General features: G+C 40.8%; 1 protein-coding gene across 8 annotated transcripts in view; it reads left to right on the top strand.

Annotated features, from left to right (window-relative positions):
• The window catches only part of KIAA0586 (KIAA0586 ortholog), a 78,893-nt gene that overhangs the window by 32,547 nt on the left and 26,181 nt on the right, over positions 1–20,165 (top strand). For all 8 annotated transcript variants that reach the window (XM_075503831.1, XM_075503828.1, XM_075503834.1 and 5 more), the window contains 7 exons: positions 4,898–5,057; positions 5,647–5,872; positions 6,412–6,659; positions 7,143–7,219; positions 11,032–11,166; positions 12,814–12,994; positions 16,194–16,330. In XM_075503831.1, coding sequence (XP_075359946.1) covers positions 4,898–5,057; positions 5,647–5,872; positions 6,412–6,659; positions 7,143–7,219; positions 11,032–11,166; positions 12,814–12,994; positions 16,194–16,330 — 1,164 coding nt within the window. The remainder of the gene's footprint in view (positions 1–4,897; positions 5,058–5,646; positions 5,873–6,411; positions 6,660–7,142; positions 7,220–11,031; positions 11,167–12,813; positions 12,995–16,193; positions 16,331–20,165) is intronic.

Below are 20,165 nucleotides of genomic sequence, written 5' to 3'. Positions count from 1 at the left end.
GAGAGCAATTTTATTTTTGGTCTTATGGGCTTGCAGCCATTCTTTAATATCTGTAAAAATGAGTATTAATTCTTTCTAAGTTTTGAGTTCAGTAGTTTTCAGTAAATGCTTAAATTATTAGCAGAGCTTCCTGTTATACAGCATAATTTTCTCTGTTCCCTTTGATAATAAAATGACAGCTGGCTCTTATTTTGATAACATGGCTGTGCTACAATCTGGTGTTGTATAATGTCTTTGGGATGAATGTGGAAATGGCTGTACTTAGAAATCTAACTGTACAAAACTTCGTTGAAAGTGAGATCAATTCTGATTTGCTACAGTGCACATAGACTGAAATACCAGCTAGTGCCTGCTGTAAGTGGCCAACAGATTATTCTGTAGTCAAAACTAATCATTTCACTGCTGTAGGCTTAAATACAGCCATCCTTCATCTAAAGAGCTCTTCCCCACTCCATTACAGATTATGGAGGGTATGATGTTAAAGAGGACTGTTCTTTGTAGCTTGTTCTCCTAATACTTAGAAACCTCTTCTAATAACCATGTACTACATTTCTACATTTACTAATGGCCCTCTTAAGCCTTCTTGTTCCCATACAAGCTTAAACTGAAATGTCCTTAGGCTGAAACGGTTGTTTTCTCCTTACTATATATATTCATTTGCACACTTCTAGAGATTAGTTTTGTCCTTTTTGGCCTGTGTTTGATTAGGCTAAATAAAGCAATTGTCCGTACGCATTCCATTTTTCGACTTACTGATGGGCAGCGCTTTAATGTTTTCCAATTTAGATTGGTCTTGGCCACAGGTAACACTATTATGCTAATACACATTTTAAATAATAATGTAGTATGTAAATGGGGTTTCCTCAGTGCCTTGTGCTATAGTAGTGATACTCTCCAGCCTTTACTGGAGTCTCAGGTAGCCAGTTGGTTTTTTTTAAAGTCTTTCCACGATTGCGGCTAATAATTATCCTTCGGATAATTTGTACCTTCATAAGTTTTTTCTTCTCCTTTTTCCGTTTCTGCTCAACTTATAGCAGACATTCTTGAATATGTAGTTTGTGCGTTCTTGATCTACCCCTTCTTACTGTGAAGTTTCCTATCTAGAACTTCAGCTGCCCAGTTACCGAGTTCTTTGGTGTTCATGATGTCACGCAGTTGTGTGTGAACTGCCAAATGTGTTAGCGTGTTCCACTTCCCCTAGGAGTTGTTAATAAAAATCATCAGTCTGAGGATTTATTCTTCAGAAACTAGCCTGGAAGCCTTCCTTTAGCCCCATTATCTTGTTTTCTTTATAGATGTCAGAGAACAGGGCTGGAAAATACCTGGAAAGGTCCCTCATATTCCTCCATAGCAGGCTGAATGACAACCATCATACTTGCTTGTCAGATTTATCTCCATCGCTGTCACTTTTTAAGGAACATCACAACTGTGTTCTTATTTTAGTGCTTTACTGTCTTGGCTCTTTCTTTGTTTGTAATCTTCTCTTTAGCTGATTCTCTTACCATAAAGTTATCATACTGACTCAATTTTATCCATGTCACAAAATATTTTCTTGCTTAACATTGTCAAATACTTTATTAAAATTCATATAATCATATAATTCATATTTAGACTGGACATTAGGAAGCATTTCTTTAGTGAGAAGGTGGTCAAATACTGGAACAGGCTTCCTAGGGAGGTGGTCAATGCCCCAAGCCTGTCAGTGTTTAAGAAGCATTTGGACAACGCCCTTAACAACATGTTTTAACTTTTGGTCAGCCCTGAATTGGTCAGGCAGTTGGACTAGATGATCGTTGTAGGTCCCTTCCAACTGAAATAGTCTAGCCTATTCTATTCTATACATAATGATTTCCAAATGTAATCATTCTAATGCATAATTTACTGGTTTTTAATTTATTTTGTCCAGGCATACCATTTAGCCTGGTGCGACTTTACATTTAGATGGAGGGGTTAGATCATAGAATCATAGAACCACAGAATGGTTTGGGTTGGAAATGACCTTAAAGATCATCTAGTTCCAACTCCCCTGCCATGGGCAGGGACACCTTCCACTAGACCAGGTTGCTCAAAGCCCCATCCAACCTGGCCTTGAACACTTGCAGGGATGGGGCATCCACAACTTCTCTGGGCAACCTGTTCCGGTGCCTCACCACCCTCATAGTGTAGAATTTCTTCCTTATATCTAATCTAAATCTACCTTCTTTCAGTTTAAACCCATTACCCTTTGTCCTATCACTACATGCCCTTGTAAAAAGTCCCTCTCCAGCTTTCTTGTAGGTCCCCTTCAGGTACTGGAAGGCTGCTTTAAGGTCTCCCCAGAGCCTTCTCTTCTCCAGGCTGAACAACCCCAACTTTCTCAGCCTGTCCTCATAGGAGAGGTGCTTCAGCCCTCTCATCATCTTCATGGCACTCCTCTGGACTCGCTCCAACAGGTCCATGTCCTTCTTATGTTGGGGGCCCCAGAGCTGAATGTAATGCTCCAGGTGGGGTCTCATGAGAGCAGAATAGAGGGGGAGAATCACCTCCCTCAACCTGCTGGTCACACTTCTTTTGATGCAGCCCAGGATATGGTTGGCTTTCTGGGCTGCAAGCACACATTGCTGGGTCTTGTTGAGCTTCTCATCAACCAACACCCCCAAGTCCTTCTCCTCAGGGCTGCTCTCAATCCATTCTCCACCCAGCGTGTATTTGTGCTTGGGATTGCCCCAACCCATGTGCAGGACCTTGCACTTGGCCTTGTTGAACTTCATGAGGTTTGCAGGAGCCCACCTTTCAAGCCTGTCGAGGTCCCTCTGGATGGTATCCCTTCCCTCCAGGGTGTTGACTGCACCACACAGCTTGGTGTCATTGGCAAACTTGCTGAGGGTGCACTCAATCCCACTGTCCGTGTTGCTGACGAAGATGTTAAACAGCGCTGGTCCCAATACCAACCCCTGAGGAACCCCACTCATCGCTGGTCTCCACTTGGACATTGAGCCGTTGACCACAACTCTTTTGAGTGCGACCATCCAGCCAGTTCCTTATCCACTGTTGGTCCATCTGTCAAATCCATGTCTCTCCAATTTAGAGACAAGGATGTCATGTGGGACAGTGTCAAATACTTTGCACAAGTCCAGGTAGATGATGTCGGTTGCTCTTCCCATATCCACCAACGCTGTAACGCTGTCATAGAAGGCCACCAAATTTGTCAGGCACGATTTGCCCTTAGTGTTGCCCTTAGTGCCCTTAGTGTTTGCCCTGTGTTGGCTGTCACCAATCACCTCCGTATTTTCCATGTGCCTTAGCATAGTTTCCAGGAGGATCTGCTCCATGATCTTGCCAGGCACAGAGGTGAGACTGGCTGGCCTGTAGTTCCCCAAGTCTTCCTTTTTTCCCTCTTTAAAAATGGGGGTTATGTTTCCTCTTTTCCAGTCAGTGGGAATTTCACCGGCCCACCACAACTTCTCATATATGATGGATAGTGGCTTAGCAACTTCATCTGCCAGTTCCCTCAGGACCTGTGGAAGCATCTCATCAGGTCCCATGGATTTCTGGACCTTCAGGTTCCTTAGATGGTCTGGAACCTGATCTTCTCCTATGGTGGGCGGTTCTTCATTCTCCCAGTCCCTGTCTTTGCCTTCTGTGACTTGGGTGGTGTGGCTTGAGCACTTATAGGAGAAGACTGAGGCAAAAAAGTCATTGAGTAGCTCAGCCTTCTCCATATATTGGGTAACCAGGTCTCCCGTTTCCTTCCGGAGAGGGCCCGCATTTTCCCTAGTCTTCCTTTTATCACCGACATACCTATAGAAGCTTTACTTGTTGTCCTTGACGTCCCTGGCCAGATTTAATTCTATCAGGGCTTTTAGCTTTGACCACTGGCTGTTTGGACAATTTCTCTGTATTCCTCCCAGGTTACCTGTCCTTGCTTCCACCCTCCGTAGGCTTCCTTTTTGGGTTTGAGTTTGTCCAGGAGCTACTTGTTCATCCATGTGGGCCTCCTAGTGTTTTTGCCTGACTTGCTCTTTGTTGGGATGCGTCGCTCCTGAGCTTGGAGGAGGTGATCCTTGAACATTAACCAGCTTTCTTGGGCCCCTCTTTCCTCCAGGGCTTTATCCCATGGTACTCTACCAAGCAGATCCCTGAAGAGGCCAAAGTCTGCTTTCCTGAAGTCCAGGGTAGTGAGTTTGCTGTGTGTCCTCCTCAGTGCCCTAAGGATCTTGAACTCCCACCATTTCATGGTCAGTGCAGCCAAGGCTGCCCTTGAGCTTCACATTCCCCTCCAGCCCCTCCTTATCCAGCATCGCACCTCTCCTCGTTGGCTCCTCTATCACTTGGAGAAGGAAGTTATCATCAATGCATTCCAGGAACCTCCTGGATTGTTTATGCCCTGCTGTGTTGTCCCTCCAACAGATACCAGGGACGGTGAAGTCCCCCATGAGGACCAGGGCCTGTGAACGTGAGGCTGCTCCTATCTGTCTATAGAGGGCCTCATCCGCTTGGTCTTCCTGGTCAGATCGCCTGTAGCAGACCCCCACTATAATGTCACTTGTCCCTGCCCTCCCTTTAATCCTGACCCATAAGCTCTTGGTCGGCTCCTCATCCATCCTTAGGTGGAGCTCCACGCGCTCTGGCTGGTCATTGACATAGAAGGTGATACTCCCTCCTCGTCTCCCCTGCCTGTCCTTCCTAAAGAGCCTGTATCCTTCCATTCCAACCCTCCAGTCATAAGAGCCATCCCACCATGTCTCCATGATGCCAATAAGATCGCAGCATGTAGATCCATGAAGCAGGTATCTAAGCAACAGCTGTTCCTGTTCTGCGATAACCTGCCTTTCTCTCAGCTAGCTCTGGGGATAGGTGGAAGATAGGCATTTTGCATTGAGATAGTAACTGTGGTTATGATTTTTTTTTCCCTCAGGAGTCTCTTGTGCCTACTCCGTTGCCAACGCCCCAGGCCACACCACCACAAACACCACCTTCAGAAAAAGAATTGCCTCTGGTCAAAACTCCAGAGTCTTCTCTATCTCTTACAGAAATGAGTGGGGATGTTCACGAACATGAAAAAATTAAAGAAACAGGTAGTGAAAATAATAATTGAAGTTTAGAAGTAGAAAATATGCTTTAATCTACTGCCTTTAATTTTCTTCTTCAAAGACACGTTATCTCTCAGGATAAATATTCTTGAGGCTATAATTCAAGTGGGAACTCATGTAGTACAAAAATTATGGGCTAATTCATATAAAAGGCCAACATCTTCTATTTGGTAACAGTTCTGTTTTCAAACTTAATGCACATTTTTATGGTCTGTGTGATTTCTAGCCCTCCCAGCCCCTCCACACTTTTTCACATCAGAAAAATAGCTGTCTTTTGCTCCTTCCTGTGTTTCTAATGTTAATTAAGCCAAATTTACACTCTCCAAGTAAAACAGCTTAGTTTTTTAAATGCAGAGCAGTCTCCCTTATTAAAGGAAATAAGCAATTGAGGTTTCATTCTACCTCCTTCAGATGCCAACACTTTACTTAAAAGAAACTAGTCTTAATCTATTCTTGTCTCTGTAACTATCAAAAGGTGTCATAAACATTACAAGGGCTTCGTGGAACTGACTAACTGTCTGAAATTTACTTCCTGCTTTCCTTTCTGATCTGAAATTTGGCTTCACGCCTGCAGGAGTTGAGATTCCAGCTGCCACTAGTCGTGTTGGCACACCTGTGGTTACCCCTGTCAATACGCCTCCTAGAACAACCACATCAAGCCCTCCTGCCTCAGAATGGGTCTCCGAAGCTGCAAAAATGGAAAGTCCAAAGCCTCCAAACCCATGGGGTGATGCAGAACTTCCTCTGGAAGAAGAGAAACCCAGTCCTTTGACTGAAGAACCATTCCGTCCCAAGGCTGTGTGAGTTGAACAGGCTGCACAGTTTTCTCATTTCTTAAAAAAATTAGTATATTATTTCTACATATATCCTCAAAAAGTCAGTAGAGAAATTATTAATGTGTCTATCAGGAGACATTGAGATAAGCCAGGATTCTTTTTTTTAATTGCTTGACTTATATTTGAGAGAAAAATGTGAAATCAGGACTTTTCTGAGAATGTATTGGTCCTTATTCATTGTCCTGTTGAACATTGTACTTAGTAAACTGGTATTGTTACACCTGCCAGTAATAAATGTAATGACAATGAAATATTGTATTATTAGCATTTTATTTTTTCTATTACCTCAGTGGGAATACATGTGGTAATTTTTAGTTATAACCAGAAATTCATTAATAATTTTATTTAACCATGTTGATTCTTGGACTGTTCTGTAAAATGCTGTGCTCTTTCATTTGAAAAAATACCTGCAGATTAATTTCTTTTCAGTATTGATTTAAGACTTTAGTCTATATTGTTCAATGCATTTTGTTGTGTTCACAATGCATATTCTTACATTTTAGTGAGATGTCAGTGGCTAATGATGAGGAGCCAGAGGCCTTGATTTTACCATCTCAGCAGTCATCAGCGAGGCCCTTCAAATCGCCTCCTTGCAATCCACAGGTTTCATCCCCTGTGCCTACAGTTAGTTCTGGGCAGTCCACGCAGGAAAGCAGCCTTACCCTCACAGAAACAGAAACAGAAACTGCAGACAGACCCATCTCAGAAGGGGAGGTACTCTTCAGCTATGGACAGATGCTGGCTGCAAGAGGTAACTAACTAGATAAATTTGTGGAAATTAGAGTTTGGATTAATGTTTTTGTCTTTATAAAATTCTCTTCCAGTCTCCTGAAGTTACATTTCATACATTTTCTGATAACTGCAAGCATTAACCTGGTCTCTAATTTTCAGTTCAAGGTTTTGGATTTAAGAGACCTCATTGCTCTTTTTCTTGTTTCTGAACAAAATGCTTCTGTTTACTAATGAAAAAAGATTAAATCTGCTCTTTTGTCATAGTATCACAGGGACTGTCTTGCACAAGTACCATGTGGTACGAAGTACTAAGTTTTTATTGAAAGCAAAGTATAAGAGCAATTTTCTTGGAAGCTGAAAATATCTTTATAATACACATCCGGTAGTAGGAATTTCCAACTTTACTAAAGCACTGTGTTGCAATTATTAAAGAATGTGGCCTTGGCTTTCTTCCATATAACTTGCATGTTTTTTAGTATTTGTAACTTAAAATATTTTTCAGCATTAGCAGAAGGAGGACTGTCTCTTCCAAACCTCACTGAGAGCTTAACAAGTACTTTACGAGATGCCAATGAAATGGTAAGGAAATGTTTCACAAGGAAACGGAGTTAGTGTGGTATTCTACCTTGAGCATCTTGATAAATTGGATGTCCTTTAAGCATTTTCACTTATAAACTTTTTAAATTTATGCTTTTAAACTGTACACTTACAAAGAATGTTAGAATTTCAGAGCTCCAAAAGAAAAAAAAAACATTATACAAGCTAATTTATATTAAAAAAAAGGTTGAGTGATTTATATACTTCTGTAGGTGAGAGGTAGCTAATATGCATTTTCATCTCTTTATTGTTTTTAGTTTTAAGACATCTTAAACAGAATAGAACATTGTTATGCTCTGAGCTGTTTCAGCTTTAAGCCATCTTTTAATTGCTTGTGTGCTTAAATTATTAAAGTAGGTTAGCTGAGGCTGGAGTTAGTTAAAGCTGCTTAAAACTTCAGTCTAGTTTTTTATCTGATGTCTACTTTAGTCCATCATCCTGGAAGCCTCCCAAGTCAAGGTATTCTCTATTCCCTTCCTCTTTTAACACTTCTCCTCAAATGCCTGGACTTTCCCTCTCTGACTTTGCGTAATGCCTATTGGTAGGACATAGCTGTCAGATAAGTCACAGAATCACAGAATCGTATAGGTTGGAAAAGACCTTTAAGATCATCGAGTCCAACCGTTAACCTAACACTACCAAGACCACCACTACACCATGTCCCTAAGCACCTCATCCAAACGTCTTTTAAATACCTCCAGGGATGGTGCCTCAACCACTCCACTGGGCAGCCTGTTCCAATGCTTGATAACCCTTTCAGTGAAGTAAAATTTCCTAATATCCAGTCTAAACCTCCCCTGGCGCAACTTGAGGCCATTTCCTCTTGTCCTATCACTTGTAACCTGGGAGAAGAGACCGACCCCCACCTCTCTACAACCTCCTTTCAGGGAGTTGTAAAGAGCGATAAGGTCTCCCCTCAGCCTCCTTTTCTCCAGGCTAAACAACCCCAGTTCCCTCAGCCGCTCCTCGTAAGACTTCTGCTCCAGACCCTTCACCAGCTTCGTTGCCCTTCTCTGCACACGCTCCAGCCCCTCAATGTCTCTCTTGTAGTGAAGGGCCGAAAACTGAACACAGCATTTGAGGTGCGGCCTCACCAGTGCCCAGTACAGGGGCACGATCACTTCCCTAGTCCTGCTGGCCACACTATTTTTGATACAAGCCAGGATGCCACTGGCTTTCTTGGCCACCTGGGCACACTGCTGGCTCATATTCAGCCAGCTGTCGACCAACACCCCCAGGTCCTTCTCTGCCAGGCAGCTTTCCAGCCACTCTTCCCCAAGCCTGTAGCGTTGCATGGGGTTGCTGTGGCCCAAGTGCAGGACCTTGCACTTGGCCTTGTTGAACCCCATACAATTGACCTCGGCCCATCAATCCAGCCTGTCCAGGTCCCTCTGCAGAGCCTTCCTACCCTCCAGCAGATCAACACTCCCACACAACTTGGTGTCATCTGCAACCTTACTGAGGGTGCACTCGATCCCTTCATCCAGATCAGTGATAAAGATGTTAAACAGAACTGGCCCCAACACAGAGCCCTGGGTAACACCACTTGTGACCGGCCGCCAACTGGAGTAAACTCCATTCACCACCACTCTTTGGGCGCGGCCATCCAGCCAGTTCTTTACCCAGCGGTAAAGAACTGATACTAAATGATAGTATCAGGTAGAGTAATACTATACTTAAACCAAACTGTTTTCTTTATGAGAGAATAAAAAAATTGATAGTGAAATTGTAATAGTATTGGTTGGAAGGGACCTCCAGAGGGATTTCTAAAATCTTCCTGGACTGCCTCCACAATGCTGTATGGCTTTTCTGGAAGATGTCCAGACAGTTGAAATCTCTGCCTTGAGGATGAAGACCTGCAATCATCAGACCCCTGTTAACGTTTTGTAGAAAGCCTCCTCTTGCTTTCTGTTGGTCAGATGCTCTGAAGCAGACCCTACCCACAACATCCCCAGTGTTCCTTTCCCCTCTCAGCCTGACTCAGACCATCAGTAGGAACATGGAGGTCTGTGAAGTCAAGGAATGATTTGACCTGAGGTTGAAAACTGGCTGAGCTACTGGGCTGAAAGGGTTGTGGTTGGTGGCACAAAGTCCAACTGGAGACCAGTCACTAGTGGTGTATGCCAGAGGTCAATACTAGTGCCAGTGCTGTTTAACATATTCAGTAATGACCTAGATGATGGGACAAACTGCATCATCAGCAAGTTTGCAGATGATACAAAACTGGTTGATACACCAGAGGGTTGTGCCACCATTCAGAGGGACCTCACTGGGCTGGAGAAATGGGCTGACAGGAATCTCATTAAGTTCAACAAAGGGGAATGCCATGTCCTGCACCCAAGGAGGAGCAACTCCATGCACCAGTACATGCTGGGGGCTGAGCAGCTGGAAAGCACCATTGCAGAAAAGAACCTGCAGATCCTGGTGAACAAGTTGAACACGGACCATCAATATGCCGTTATGGCAAAGAAGGCCACCATCATCCTTTGCTGCATTGGGAAGAGCATTGCCAGCAGGTCAAGGGAATTGGTCCTTCCCCTTTAATCAGTACTGGTGAGATAGCATTTGGAGTATTGTGTCCAGTTACGGGCTCTCCAGTACAAGAAGGATATGAGGATTTACTGGAGTGAGTCCAGCAAAGGACTACAAAAATGATTAAGGGGTTGGTGCATCTGTCATACTGAGAGAGCTTGGATCGTTTAGCCTAGAGAAGAGAAGGCTCTGGGGGGATCTTACCAATGTGTATAAATACCTGGTGGAAAGAAGTAAGGAAGACAGAGCCAGACTTTTCTGAGTGGTACCCAGTGAAAGACAGGAGGCAGTGGACACAGATTGAAATTCAGGAAATTCCTTTTAAGCATAAGAAATGTTTTTACTGTGGGGGTGGCCAAACACTGGAATAAGTGCTGCTTTGAGCAGTTAGTTTAGACTATACAATCTCCAGAGGTCCCTTCCAACCTCAATAATGCAAAGTTTAAATGTCCTAGGAGCCCACTTTTCTTCTCCCTTCCTATCCTTCCTAAACACTTCTGCCATGCATGGCCATAGTTCACCTGTGCATACTTTCCCATCTAATATCCATGATTTCATTCACGTGATAGTTGTGAGACTGTGCCCTGAACTTGCAGATCTTTCCGTCTGTTGTCCAGACTTTGCTGTATGAGTGTATAGTCACCTGAGGAGAATGCCTTCCCTCTTGATCAAGATTGTAAAAGTTCCTTTTGTAGGCTTCCCTTTAGACGCCTCCTCTGTCTGCCACACTTCCTCTTTTAAATTCTGGGCTTAAGACTCTGTTATCAGGTGAACGTAAATTCTCTTCATCAGGTTAGAAAGCTTGCTTGCTAAGGTGTTCTTCCCTCTCTTTGTCACTGGATCGTAACTCCTTCCAGTAGTCCTCCATCCTCAAACTAGGCTCTCTGGTTGAGGAAGCTAAATCCTTGCTGGTGGTAACAGCTCTGCAGCCAGATCGTTGCTAGCAACCAGTATGTGTGAGGATTTAACTGTTTCCCTGAACTTTGGAGGCCTAAAGGACCTTGTTCTTCTCTAAGTATTGCAGTCTTATGTATCAAATAAAGACTGTGCATGTCTGTGGGTAAAAGGAGAGAGCAGTGTGTCATCAGTTTGCTTATTTTTAAATGTCTAGATTTTTGTGACACAAGTTCTCAGTGTGGAAACTGTAACAACTTGCTATAAAAGAAAAAAGCTTAATTGTGAACTAAAGAAAGAATGATTCAGGTTCCTACAAAAAACAGTTTTGGATCATGTATTATGTGGTTTTTGTTTCTTTGTTTTAGGATTATGATCCTCCCAGTGAAGGGCAAGTGGTGAGAAGACCGGATAAAGGCTATCAAAGGGATCCTGTCCTGACTCTTTTAGCCAAATTAAATCAAGCACCTGTTGCTGCACAAGAAGGAACGTGCCATTTGGAGGTAACTTACAGTCCTTTTCCTTCCAATACAGTAGTTTTGAAGTGATACTTTCTTACTCAAAAGTAGATAAAATATTTCAAGCTTATCCCTCCTGTTGGCTACAGAACAGGTTCGTACACTTCATTCCCTGCTGGAAGTAATCCCACTTCTGTTGGCTATGTTCTCATGTAAAACTTTTTAAAAACACTGAAGGTTAAGTGTTGTTATAAACAAGTCAGCTGTACATAGTATCACACGTACCTAGTTTTCAAGGTGCATATGTGACTGTTCCAGTGTACCAGATTTGTCCTGTCATTTTGAACAGCAGGGAAGTTTTCTGTCACTTCAGCAATATAGTATATTTAGCAGTACAAGTTCACTGTACTTAACAGCCTTATGAGTGTTTTAAGAAGGTATGAATAACTCAGCAAATGTTTACATGCACTTTTGCACATGCTGTTGATACTGATCTTGGAACAAAACCTCAAAATATTCATATTCAGTTGGCAGAAAAAACAGACTAACAGAAAAATATAACTATCTGCATCACAAAGGACAAAAGTAATTTTTTGTCACACATCTAAGTATTTTCTATGTGGAAAATAGTAGTTTGGACTGGATGTCTATTCTAACTGACATAGCTGGAGGAATGTTTAAAGGAAGTGAACTGTAAATACTGCAGTATGGTTCGTGAACACCTTTATTTACAGCAGATCTTGCTTTTTGTGATTTTATTGATGCATATGCAGTTTCTTCATTCTGTCTTGGTCAGTTTAGTCTAAATAATTACTAACTTCACTCACCTCCTTAACTGTTCCTTTGTCTGTCTGTATCTTACTTAATGAGCTCTGGTGGATGGACTTAGTGAAAAGCTTTCTACAGTGTCAGCTCTGAGTCTGACTGTAATTGTAATGACATTTTCTCATCAGCACTGCCAATTACAAATGCATCTCTAATTTGCTTTTTCCCTTTCCCATAGTCACGGACTGCTCAGTCTGTCCATACAAGACACTAATAAACTGCCCCCCACCCATATTCTGGCAAGGTGTGTGCAAGCATACCTTCTTGTTTATAAGAGAAAGAATATTTTCCTAGATGTTACTAGTATTGCTTTAGAATGATTCTGTGCACATGTGTGTATGTGTATTCAACCTGTATTCCTGCATAGAAGCAAGCTGTTTTTTCTCTGCAGCTTTGAAAGTCAGAATCCAGAGAACCATCCCTATTTTAAGTGCCATCCAAACCTACTTAAAAATTGAACTTCTAATGTGACATGCTGTACAACAGAGTCAGTAGCTTTTAGATGCTTCTAGTGTTGTTACAAGGCCAGGCAGTCAACAATGGCTGTATGTGTAACATTAAAGACTTCATATGCTAAAAATATAACTTGGGTTCTGATCATGTTGGGATACCACTAGCAAAATACGTGATGTTCTTTGGCTGTAAGTGATTCTTTTCTGTCCAGTACTGATAAATGTAGATCTTGCTTTCAAACCCAGTTAGATGATATCTCTTCGGTTTCAGTGTTCTTTATTCAATGCTAATAGTATAGACTTAAGTCTATGTATGCTGTAAGGGTTAATATAATTAGATTAACAATGCCTGGTTTTGGAAGAAATACATTGGGGATTTTTATACCTGCTGTTCTGATGTTGCTGTTTTATGTAGGATTCTGATGATAGTGTTGGGGAGCTCAGTGAAGGTCAAAGACCAAGGCTGACCCGTGCAGCAGAGAGAATCCTAATGGGACATTCAGTTTATATGGACCATCCAACTGCTCGGACTTCTGAGAACAGACCACACCAGGGTTTCCGTTCTCCATCGCCAGGGCAGCTTGCCCAAATTGGAGGTACAGTTAGACTGTTACTTCTTCTCGGTGATATTTATGTGGATTCTGAGGTTTTTTTCTATAACAGTATCTAAAATAATTTCAGAGGGTATGTTCAAAAACCAATATTAAAAATTTACAGGCAATTGCTGCAATGAAATGATTAGCATTCCTATTCTGAGAACTGGATTTAATTCAAGCTGTGTCTTCACTCTTCTTTGTCTTTAATGTTCTACAGTTTGAACAAAAATTGTGCCAAGTACCCACTTGCCTGTAGAAAAGTTGATTGTAAAGTTTGTATTTTATTCTTTTAAGTCAACTTCAGTTCTCAAAACCACTTAGTTTGACCATTCTTGAAGTCAGTTTCCATAGGACAGGTATTAATATCAGCAGTTCAAGCTACTTCTCTGTGTCCTCTTATACAGCACTCCTCCTCACTGTTTTTATCAATCCATCAAGGTGATACTGCAGTGTCTCATAACTGGTAATATTTTTAGCTTCATATATTCCTGTAACAATATGGAAGTTCATTTTTTTTCCCAAATGGGTAGCTGAGGTGCACACATAATGGCTTGTACAAAGTAGTGCAGGAATATGTTGCTGTGGTAAAGCAGGGTAATTAATTTATTTCTTCTCAGTTGAAACTAGTGCTGTAACCACTGGCCCATCCTTCCTCTCCCTTATCTTTTTATCCCAGTTTCTCTATTGTTATCTGAAAATGTACATCTATACTTGCTTAGTTAAACTGCTGCAAGCTCGTAGAAACTCTTGGTTTTGTTGAGTGTGGTTTTAAATATGATTAAACTAAACTGAAATAATTATTAAACTGTTACAACACAAATATGGTTGCACTGATTCATCAGAAGTTGTGTAAACTAAAGTGATCAAACAGCTGTTTTTCTGTCCTTTTAATTTTCACATTTATGAATTTCACAAGAGAAGCATATCTCACATTATCAGCCCCTGACCAGTAGGAAGTGGATTGAAATTGAATGTGTTTAACATGTGGCAAAAATTATCTCAGAGAAATAAGAGTATTTGTTTAGTTTTGAACTGATTCACATTTGAACTGGTTATACAGAGAGTAAGCTTCTTAAGGTAGCTGTTACCTAACGTTTTGGACCAGCTACACCACTGTCAGCCTTGAAAATACATTCTGGTATTTACATATCACATATAAAAATATATTGCATACATTACATACTATCAAACTTTGACTTGAAAGTAGTTTGTTGGATGTTGTTTGGAGATTTGTTACATTAGGCTTCCTGGCAAAGGACTAGGTAATGCTACCATCCCTTTCTCCAAGTCACTTGTTTAACACTGTGTTGTTAGAGTACAGTCAGCATTACGAACACTGTGATGTGGGAATAAATGAGTGATCTAGATCAATCTGCTCTAAGGCTCTGATAGCGCTCAGGACCATATAGAGAGTTAGAAGATACAAGTTAATGGGAGGACCTATCTACTAGGGATATTTCTTTCTTACCCAGACTGTCCATAACTTACAAATACTGTCCATAACTGTATTTGGCATAACATGTTTGTATCTTCTCTATATCTTTTTTAAGCTTATTTAATTTAATTCAGGATGCTCTTTGTCTGTCCTGTAAATATCTAACACTTTTCAAAACCAGCTCCTGCATGTGATGATAATCTAGAAGCAGTGTGTTTCTCTAGTAATTTTTTATGCTCATCTCTCTAAATCTTACAGTATTATTTCTGTTGTAGTATTTTTTTAGAGGAGGCAAGTACCCTGGACTAACTACCATACGGGGATGCCCTGTGTTTTTACATAATCTGTAATAATCCCAGACTGAGTTTTGTTGCATTCTAATGATTTTTAACTTAGCTTCCCTCCCTCCACACCTCTGAACGCACAGCACAGTATTCATTGACATTGCTAAGGAAACAACATTGTATAAAAGCTAGGATGTACTTTCAAGACAAGAGTGTTTTCCAGTCGGGGAGGAACAGAAGATCTTCTTTCCAAGTCCCTTTGATAGCGAAGTCAACACTGAATAGGAAACAATCTGTTCTGGGTGGCAGGGGGAGGGAGGTTGAAGGGGGGAAGGAATGATCTGTGATTGTTTCCACTTTTCTTCCAAATCTTTTGTATCTGTCCACTGGTATGTGAGATTGCATGTCCTTCAGTCTATTGCAATTTAGGACTAAGAGCTATTTCCTGATAGCCGCAACAATTACAATGCAGGCCCATCATTTTATTTCATAATTATTTTGGGGGGTAAAAATTAAATAATTGTTACACCAATGGGTGTAAAAGTTCATATATTTCAGGGTGTATATCTCTGTACATATAACCTTGCAGAGGATACTCGGTTTCTCTGTCAGAATGAGTCACTCACAGATATATCTGTAAGGATTCTGGGGATTGTGTGTCCATGGGTATCTTCAGTTTTGTGACCGGTTTTTATCTGTATTACGGAAACATGATGTCTATTTGTAGGACAGAGCAGGTGTTGCTCATGTAGGTATATAACAGCATCTTGATGATCAGTCTTTCATTTATAAATCCTTGTTTTCAGTGCTTAAAGTCATGGATATAAAAACCAACATGCAAATGAAATGTGGCACATGTAGTCTTAAAGTGAACAATAATTACAGTCAATTAAGCAATGATTATAGTTAATTAGGCTTTAAATTCATTCTTTGGCTCTGTATGATAGCAAAAGACCTAAAGTTAGTACATGAGCTGTCAGTACATTTTTCATAAAGGTGCTTTACACGCTTCCAGGCTGCAAAAGCATGATAAATGCTGGATTATATAGCAAATTATCCCTTTAAAAAAGACTGTATACAGGTTTCTTTTCATTCATACAACAGTGAAACATTTTCAGGAAGAAACCTTTCCAATCTCTTTCCAATATGTGTGATAAAGCTCATTAAGCATATAATGGTATGATGAACTATACAGCTTTGAAGCTATCATAAATGCTGCCATGTTAGAAATCTACAGATGATAAAACTGATTTATTTTTTTCAATTTCCACAGACACGTATTTCTTATTTCTTTTTTCCCCACAAGAACAATTTAAGGGGTATACAATGAGCCATGTAAGGAGGAAATAATTCTCTTTAACATTGCATGCCACATTGTTGACTCTTGAAAGGCTCCACATCCTGCCACATGAGTTGACTGGGAGATTATTGCTCCAGCTCATCAAGGAATTTTTTTCTCTTCATTTTTCTCTCTCTGCAGAAATTCTTGGAGATGCAGATACAAGTCGTGGTCCAATGCTTATGGCTGAACTGGAATCACAACCAGTTTCAAATCCTGTTCTGCAAGCAGCCCAACCAAGCTGCAGAGTGACATCTCCCTCAGAGGATCTGTCCCAGGTAAACTCAAAGGATCTTTTCTGTAACTGGTCAGAAAGCGCAAACTAAAACCTAGGAAAATAAATTTTCCTGTTTCACTGTGGTGATTGACATCACAGAACTGATGCATTTAAAGTGACACATTCAGCTGAGAAACTGAAGTCAAAAGTACATGTGTGTAATTAGAATGATTGTGTTTACTGTGACTGGATCCTTACAATATGCTTTCTGTTAGGCTCAGACCTTCTCTTTTACCTTTTCTGCACTTCCTCACAACTTCACTGGTCTCACAGGATCTAATACTATACATACTCAGTTCAGATGGGGCATTCCAATGTTTTAGGGGCACAGTGCTTCAAATACAGAAGAATATGGATATATGGGAGAGGAAGCAACAACAGAGGTTTGGCCTCACCAGTTGTAACCCACTGATTCAGCATCTCAGCAGCTTCAGTTGTCCTCGTAGGGACAGGGTTGGAAAGGCAGTAATGATGATGCACCTCAGAGTACTTGAAGGTAGAGGAAGATCCTATTGATCTCTGCTTGAAACCTACAGAGTTAATCCGTTGCTACTTCATTAGTATGTGCTGTTACCTAGAGATGATGGTTTACTTGCTAACTAAAGATAAATTCAAATAGCGAGTGGCAAAAGCTAAAAATGAGGTGGCAGATTGCTCCTTAATATGTTAAGCTTCACAGTGTGTTTGAAAGTAATAATGTACTTACCATGGTTGCTATGTTCCTGGATGCATTCTGCCCTTCCCTGATGTTCTATATTAAAAATAACCTGAAGTATCTTATATTGACCTGTCTTTGATTTTATGTTTTTGAGCCTTGATGTGTATTGTGCCATTGGTGTCTGAGCAGTTCTTAAATGTGTCATCTGAAGCGACGTGTTGCATCTTCAAAGAGGATTTTAAATGTGATACCTCTTTCCCTTTGAGGTCACGGGAACATACTATTTCTTGGAATGATTGTTCACAGGCAAGACTGGATTCTGTTAAACAGCTGTGTCTGTTGGGGTGAAGCTCATATCCTTGTTATCGTTTCACTAGCCAAAAGTAAAAGAGACAGAGAGGGTAAAACGTGTTTCCTTCTTTTAACACCATTAGCTGTGTAAAGAACCCAGTAATACCTGCATCTCATGCTCTGGAGAATTAACTGATGGAGTTAGGATTGATTTTTGTTTGCCTGGGTACAGGCAGATGATAATGTACCATGTGTAAGATTACCCATGTACATAGTCTTACTGATGCAAGAAATGTAATGTGATCTGACATAGTGTCTTTCATAGAAAATATAGAGATAGTTATATATTATGTTATCTTCAGAAACTTTTTCTTGCATCTGAACCCTTAGTGTGGGCTTTTTGCCTGCTGGCATATAAAACTCACCCTCCCTCCAAACCAATCAAACAAACCCCTGAACTTTGTGTGTGTGGTTTTGTTTGTTTTGGTTGTTTCCCCCAAACAAAATGATCTCTTCCCGTACATGGGTGTTCCTGAGGTAAGACTCTAAATCACTGTTTCTCATGGCTAGATTTTTTGCTTTTCTGTAACATGACCATGCCTATAAGTGATAACCACTGTAAACGTCTGTCCAGGATGTGGCAAAGCCATGATCCATAAGATCCTCTATTAGATCTGTACATCCTTCTCTGAAAAAAATTCCTGTACCAGATGATTTGAAAGCTTGTTTTGACAGCATCTATCTACCATGTAACAATGATGAACCTTTCCCCTAGTTTCAGTTAGGGATGGCATCTATATTCAGATCTATGGCTGGATCTGCTTTGTTACCTGCCTGTAGGAAACAGATTTTCTGGTAACATAATACCAGCTAAGAGAGCAAGAGATGCTCAGGCTTTCAGAATGATTCATTCTATGCAATGTTTAAGGCAATAATCAGTTTAAACTTCTTAAAAGATTTCTTCCCAAGTTAGTCACTCACATCAATTGTTTCACATCTTGTTCTTCATCTTTAGGCAGTGTTTGCCTTCATTGAAAGGAAACTGTATCAGCTATGTACAAAGCAAGAAGATGAATCTATTTAGGAGCAAAACTAGGCTTTTCATGGTGTTTACTGAGAGACCTGAGAAAATACACTGTATTTCAGATGGTGTCCAGCTGGGCCTTGGGTTTGGTAGAGCTTTGTTCTGATTTAACTGGGAATGATCCTCCTGGATGTTAGGGTTTGTTATGGCAAAGCTTGGGTGGTTTCTGTAACTGTCTGAACAGGATCCTCGTTTCAGGGCAGTTGTGGGCAGTGATGTGGAGCCGCCATACACGTACCTCTTGTTTGCTCCCTGGCACCGATGCGTAGATCAGATTTTGACCAACAGAAAGAGCATTGTCTTTTCATGTAGGGCAGGCGCAAATGCCCTTTAGTAACAAAGAGTGAAGTCTGTGTGGTCACTCACTCCAAAACAAATGGCTTAAGTCATACAGGAATTTTCTTATCTACCCAAATTCCTTGGCTGCTCCTCCATTTCTGGCATTGGATTTTTTTGAGATTTATATATGCTTTTAGCCACTGTTAGACAGAATGCCAGACTGGATGCATCTTCAGTTTGACCCCTTCTGTCCATTCTTGTGCAACAATACAGGAATTGACTGTTATTTGTGGCCACTTTGCCCCTGTGCTCTTAGTTCTAAGAAGCAAGAGAATGACTAGGAAGCTGGGCTCTTCCTATTCTAGATAAATCATTTTGATCATGGGAGGGAGGAACATTGAAGTCATATTTGTGTGGCTGATCATTTCAAAGATGGTAAATCTAATTCATTTGAAGTCCCAAATGCATTGTTAAAGTCTTAGAAAATCAGTTAGTTGCAAAATATTTTCATAATGTTCTTATATAATTTTGAATGTTTTTATACAATCAACATTTTTTAAGTGGGATTGTCACTTTGGTATTCTCATTAGCTTTCATTCTTAGTATTTCAAAAGACATGGGTTTTTAATCTTCAGGAATGCAGAATTGTAGGTTATGAATCTATGTGTTGTCTCTCAATTCTGTTTGCACCTCAGTTCAGTTTAAACTGGGTTTTGGTTTGTCATATTAAAAATCCAAAACAAAACAAAAAAACACTTCAAATGAACTCATGAGTATACTGTTATGCTGCTTACATTTAATGTTCTGAAACATTGGTTGCCTTGGATCACATTTCCATGAGACCTTCCTGCTTTCAGAAAATCACCTCAACTCTTTCTTATCTTGTCAGCTTTAAATGATGAACAGAGTTGATCAACATCGTGGTGTATAGAGGTGACCAAGTTAGTGCCAATCCTAACTGTATCCATGCACACGGTGCCTTGTGGAGGTGCTAGCTTGATCTTAGGTGCATGTATAGTAACTTTTGTCAGCTTACGCTCATTGCTGTGCTGGTGAGGTTGTGTTGGTGCTTATTAGAGATGACATGCTATCTACTAGCGTAGCCCTCTCTATACTTTGTTTACTGGGGACTGTAAACAAGTCCATGCAGCTATTGAGGAAAAGACAGTGACCGAATGGCTTATCTTTTTGTTCCTCTTGATTTTTGCAACACTGGCTTAAGTGATCATTAAGTACATGAGAAGCAATATCATCACTGTTGAGATGCCTGTTATCGTGGGAGACAGTTGTTAGCTGAAAGAAATGGGAAGCCCTGAGTGCATAGTTGGCACCATGCTTATTTGTCTGTTTGCCAGACATAAAAATTTTCTTATTTTCTTCTGTATTTTTGGCTGTTTGTTTCACTTGTGGCCTCCACAGTAGTGGAGGGTTTCTATTACAGAACTGAAGCATACTTTCCTTTTCTTCCTTTTTAGCTTTTGGGGAGCAAAATACCACTGGTACTTTGTCATCAGGTCTTCAAGA

Source organism: Mycteria americana, chromosome 5 (genome assembly GCF_035582795.1).
Source record: "Mycteria americana isolate JAX WOST 10 ecotype Jacksonville Zoo and Gardens chromosome 5, USCA_MyAme_1.0, whole genome shotgun sequence".
Taxonomy (NCBI): domain Eukaryota; kingdom Metazoa; phylum Chordata; class Aves; order Ciconiiformes; family Ciconiidae; genus Mycteria; species Mycteria americana.
This window is presented reverse-complemented; position numbering and strand designations above follow the sequence as displayed.